Source organism: Acanthisitta chloris, unplaced genomic scaffold (genome assembly GCF_000695815.1).
Source record: "Acanthisitta chloris isolate BGI_N310 unplaced genomic scaffold, ASM69581v1 scaffold28829, whole genome shotgun sequence".
Classification (NCBI taxonomy): Eukaryota; Metazoa; Chordata; class Aves; order Passeriformes; family Acanthisittidae; genus Acanthisitta; species Acanthisitta chloris.
In genome coordinates this window covers 777-6019 of record NW_008693517.1, presented here as the reverse complement: position 1 = coordinate 6019, position 5243 = coordinate 777, and the positions used below count along the sequence as shown (strand labels likewise).

General features: G+C 56.5%; 1 protein-coding gene across 1 annotated transcript; it reads left to right on the top strand.

Moving 5' to 3' along the window:
* Positions 1-49: 49 nt before the first annotated feature.
* Positions 50-4044, top strand: NOL9 (nucleolar protein 9; the record flags this gene model as incomplete). Its single annotated transcript, XM_009083107.1, has 9 exons — positions 50-158; positions 342-438; positions 868-965; positions 1803-1964; positions 2116-2401; positions 2484-2595; positions 2937-3114; positions 3459-3592; positions 3913-4044. Coding segments are annotated over 9 exons (1308 nt in total), but the record flags the coding sequence as incomplete, so codon positions are not given.
* Between the last annotated feature and the right edge of the window lie 1199 nt (positions 4045-5243).

The following is a 5243-nucleotide window of genomic DNA, read 5'->3' as shown; positions in this document are numbered from 1 at the left end:
CGCTCTCCCTCTCGCCCAGAAAAAGGAGGAGTGCAGCTTCACGCCGCAGGACGCGGCCCTGGCGTCCGTGGGCATCGTGAAGTGCGGCCCCGACCGCGGGCTGATGGTGTCCGAGAGCACGAACCTCGCCCTGGAGGAGCTCGTCCAGGCCTGCTGTGGTGAGCGCGGGCGCTCGGCCGGGCAGGGCTAGGCTGGCTTGGAAGGAGGGAAATCGGGAGGCTTTTCCCCGGTGACGGTCGCTGTGTTCTGCTTGGCACGCGCTGGTCGAGGGTTGTGTTTGTCTCTGAGGAGTGGGAGAGTGGTGTCGGTATCAGCCCAGCTCAGGCTGTTTGTCTTTCCAGCGGAAGATGAAGGTGTCCCCGTGGTGCTGGTGTGTGGCCCCAAAAACACTGGGAAATCAACATTTAACAGATACCTAATCAATCTGTTGCTGAATCGGTAAGTCTTTCCCTGCGCTGCAGGTTATTCAGTGCTGCGTGGGGTTTAGAAGAAGGAAAGAAAAGCCTGGCAGGACTCTGAGAAGAGCTGTTAGGACTGGAAGGTGGATAGCATTTAAACACAAACAGCAATTCAGGAAAATTAGGTCCTTTTGAGATAAGTTGCCTCCTGAACGTTTCTGTTGAAACACTGTTAAATTGCTACCTTGGAGTGTATGTGCTGATTGGGCACTGAGCGGTTTGGGTTCAGGAAGGAATTGGGAGCTGCAACGCTTAAAGCACACCATGAGTGTGTCTGAGGGAGGGAGAGAGGCAAGTGGTGGTGGATTGTATTCTTGAACTGATGGCCTGGAACGAACGCAGGTTGTGCCTCTGAAGTGTCCAGGCCGTGCCGTGGCTCTTCCTGGAGGCTGAGGCTCTGTCCCCGCAGGCTGCCCGTGGTGGAGTACCTGGAGTGTGACATCGGGCAGACGGAGTTCACACCGCCGGGGTGCGTGTCCCTGAGCAGCGTCACGGAGCCCGTGCTGGGTGCGTGCGGCGGTCGGGGGCACCGCGACATCCGGAGCGAACGCCGTGTTCTGGGCAGAGCCTGTGCTTGAGGGGAAGCTGCTGCCACAGCCCTCGGAGCTGCCTGCCCGTGGTGGAGTACCTGGAGTGTGACATCGGGCAGACGGAGTTCACACCGCCGGGGTGCGTGTCCCTGAGCAGCGTCACGGAGCCCGTGCTGGGTGCGTGCGGCGGTCGGGGGCACCGCGACATCCGGAGCGAACGCCGTGTTCTGGGCAGAGCCTGTGCTTGAGGGGAAGCTGCTGCCACAGCCCTCGGAGCTGCCTGCAGGGGCGGTGGGCTGAGTTTTTTTTTGCTAAGCTTGCTAAGTAATGTGGAGCCGTTCTGCTGGGTTTGTCTTAAAGGAAGGTATTGTTTACAGGTGGTAGAACATATTAAAGGGGATGTTCCGGTTTAGCAGAATCTGTATCCATAGATAAAACTAACTTGAGAAAGTGACTGCACAGGTTGGGGGCTCTTGTGATGTGTGAAAGAAGGAGCACTTAGGAAACCACAGGTGTTTGTGGTCTGGTGGGTTCAGGTCACTTTCTCCAGACTGGTTTGGTCTTTGGGCAGTTAGTCATAGGCTGTTGTTTAATGGTTTGGAGGTATGTAACCTGTGATTTCAAACAAGGAAACAAATAAGAAACAAACCTAAAACAACAAACCTCAAGCAAACAAACCTTGCAAGTTTCCCCTAAGCACAGGCTGTGCAAGGACTGTTAGCATGTGGGAAGATGTGTTATTTCACAGTGGGTGGTATGTAGGTGCTGCAGGGATGGAAGTGTTCTGGTTTGATTTGGGTGCTTGCTCTGGCAGGTCCCCCCTTCACTCACCAGCAGATGCCCCATAAGACGGTGTATTACGGCCAGACCAGCTGTGAGCAGGACACAGAGAGATACCTCGATGTTGTGAAGTATGTGTTTAGCTGCTACAAGAAGGAGGTGCCTCTAATCATCAACACCATGGGCTGGGTGAAAGGTAAACAGGGTCAAACACCTCTGGAGAGGTGTGGGAGGGAGGCAGCGATGGTTGCGGTATGACATCGAACGGGAGCACGCAGTGCATCTGCCCTGAGCTAGTGCTGGTGTCCTGTTGGAGCAGCAGCTGTGTGTGCTCTGTGCTTCCGAAGGTGAGGGGCTGCTGCTGCTCATCGATCTCATCCGGCTGCTGTCGCCCAGCCACGTCGTGCAGATGGACGTGTACGACTGGAAGGCCATGATCCCACTCACCCCCGAGCACGTCCACCTCAGCGCCGGGCTGCACACCAAGGGCAAGCAGCAGCCCAAGTGCATGCAGCTGGATCCGGGCAGCATGGAGAGCTCGAAGTGCTCCGAGGGGGAGGACACGTCGGCTCCGCAGTACAAGCTCCTGTACGTCCACCCGGAATTCCCTCGGGCAGGGGTGGCAGGTGAAGTGTAAGTACCAACCCGTGTGCTGTGTGGGGTCCATGGGCTGTACTGAGCCACAGGTGGTCCTTGACTCGAGTCGTTTTTCCAGGCGAGTGCACAGCGGCATCCTGCGCGACATGTCCATCCTGGGGTACCTGGGGCAGCTGCAGTGCCCGGACATCGGGGCGGTGCTCCCACTGCACGGCCTGGTGCCCTACCAGGTAAAGGAGCCCCTGGGGGTGGTGCAGGGCCGGGCGCTCCTGCTCCTCCCGCTGATGTTTTTCTGAAGAAGGATAAACGCTGTGATCTGCAGAGATGATGTATTCAGGGTGTCTGGAAGTGAGGCTTCTGTCGAGATGCCAGCATGGCATGTGTGTGCAGGTGGCGTGTGTGTTTCCTGTGCTCCATGTGCGGATGTGGGAGCAGGAGCTGTGGTGTGTGCCCTGCGGTAGGGGCCTGGGGGGGCAGCATGCAGGGCCTGTGTGCTCGGCAGGGTCTTCTCTCTGAACTCAGAGTCGGTCGGTGTGGAGCGGGTGAAACAGTTTTGTCTGTCCACGCTCAGGTCCCTTTCAGTGCTGTCGCGCTCAGAGTTGTCCACACGGACGTGGCTCCCACCAACATCATGTACGCGGTGAACGCCAGCTGGGTCGGGCTGTGCCGCATTCCCGAGGAGGTGCGGAGCCAGGGCGACGGGCCGGTCCTGCTGACACACACACCTCTCTGCGACTGCCTGGGCTTCGGTGAGCACACTGGGAGGGATGGCAGGGGGAGCAGTGTGTGTTCTCTGCTGTTCCAAGCTGTGCTGCGAGTCCGTTGGCTTTCGTTAACATGTGTCATGGCCGTGGGGAATTTCCCTGTGCAGCACCACTCGTGGCTTCTCTCAGAACTCCACAGCTGGTACGCTTTCTGGGTTCAGAAGCAGATTCGACATGGGTAACGCAAAATTCTGTAGTTGTCTCAGTTTCCTTCTATGACTCCTTTTGAGGTTCCGGTTGGGACTTGGAGTTCAGTGCTCCAGTGTCTGCAGGGATGTGCTGAGGTGCAGGGACACTTAATGACTGAGCTTTGCCCTTGTTCTTTTCAGGGATTGTCCGAGGAGTTGATATGGAGAAGAAAGTTTACTACGTCCTGACGCCGGTGCCTCCGGAGAACCTGAGACTAGTGAATTGTCTGCTCCTTGGGAGCATTACCATCCCTAACTGTGTGCTCGTGGGCCAGGTAGGAGCTCATGGAAGGGGTGGGAGCTGGCTGAGCTTTGGCTGGCTAACAGGTATTCCATTTTCCTATTCCTGAGGCTGGTACGTGCCTGGAGATGCCTGGGCATCAGGAGATGGTTATCTCTAGGAAATTGTCCTTAAGCACAGAAATCTTGGGAGAACAGAACATTCTGCTCATGTTTCACATGCCAGAGCAGGGTTTGGTGATCTCTGGATCCTGCTCACCATCAGCTCTGTCAGCATGGGGAGGGAAGTGCTTCCCGTGCTGCTGTAGATACAAGTTCTTGATGTTCTTTCTGGTTTTATTTTTCCATTTTTCAGCAAGGAATTGATGGAGAGATCCCCTATGTCACATCTGATTACAACTACAGCATCCTGGGTTCAGGGAAGCTGAGGAAGAAGAAGCAGCATTTCAGGAGGAGGGAGCATGGCTTCAAGTGCGATTTTCCCTGAGGCCTCGGGCCAGGGCTTGGGGGAGAGGGGCTGGGGGCAGCCAGGCCTGGTCACAGGAGCTCTGGGTGCTAGGGTCCCCAGGCGCAGGTATCAGGGTAGATGGTGCAGCAGGGCCAGTTCTAATAATGTTTTCTATGTTCAGTTTGTATTTCGACGTTTTGTAATAAATATCTCTGGAAAAGTGGCTTAGCTTGGATGTTCTTGGCCGTGGCTCACACAGCCAGGGGTCACTTCTGTCACCCACATGCTCTGGGGTGGGGCAGGAGTTGCTCCTATTCGGCCCTTGGGGAGCTCTGGGTGCCTGAGCAGAACTTCACGGTCCGAGTGGGTTGGGGAAGGGCTGGTGCTGGGGTTCTGTTCTCTGCCCGCCCTGGCCCCACACAGCTCTGTACTGGGACACTGCTGCCTCCCACCCCGCGCTGGCCTGGCCGTGTACCCCGAGCTGCCGGGGAGCTCGGTGCTCTGAGCGCGGTCTGGGCACAGCTCGGCCTGGCTCCAGCGTGGCCGCAGCTCCAATGGGCTGTGCTGCAGGGATGGAACCGGGGAGGAACTCGTCGGCCTTGCCTGACCCCACCTGCTCTGCCCTCCTGGGACGGACAAGAGGAACTGCATTTATTTTTTTTTTACTCCGGTCTTTTGTCGGGCAGCGGTTTGCTCCCACAGGAAGCCTGTATCGGTGGAGTCGTGCAGAAGGTGAGTGAGCATCTGGATTTGAGCTGAGGACCGTTTTGGGAAAATCACTTTTGGATGGGTAGCACCAGCGCATTGGGCACGTTTTGGATCTGTGGCTGCAAAAGTAACCTGGGTTCTACCAGCAGCTCCTGCGAGCAAGACATGGCTCTGCCCCAGCACAGAGCCAGGGCACAGTCTGGCACCGAGGTCTGCAGCCCCCTGGGCCAAGTTGCCTGGTCAGATGCCCTGGGCCAGGTCTGCAGAGGAAGGAGGGATGTGGAGGAAGTATGGATATGGTGCACCACTTGGAGCTAGAGCTTTTTGGCTGGTGGTTGCTGTGGGTTTGAGTAATCCATGCAATTGCTTTTATCTGGTCTGGGAGATTTCTTAGAACTCCAGAAATGAGCAGCTGTAAACAAACAGACAAACTGGGATGAGTGGCAGGGAGGAGATGGAGATGGAGAGGAGCTGTGAGTGTCTGTGAAGTGTTGCTGCCTTTTAAAGAGTTAAACTTAATCCAGGCCTAA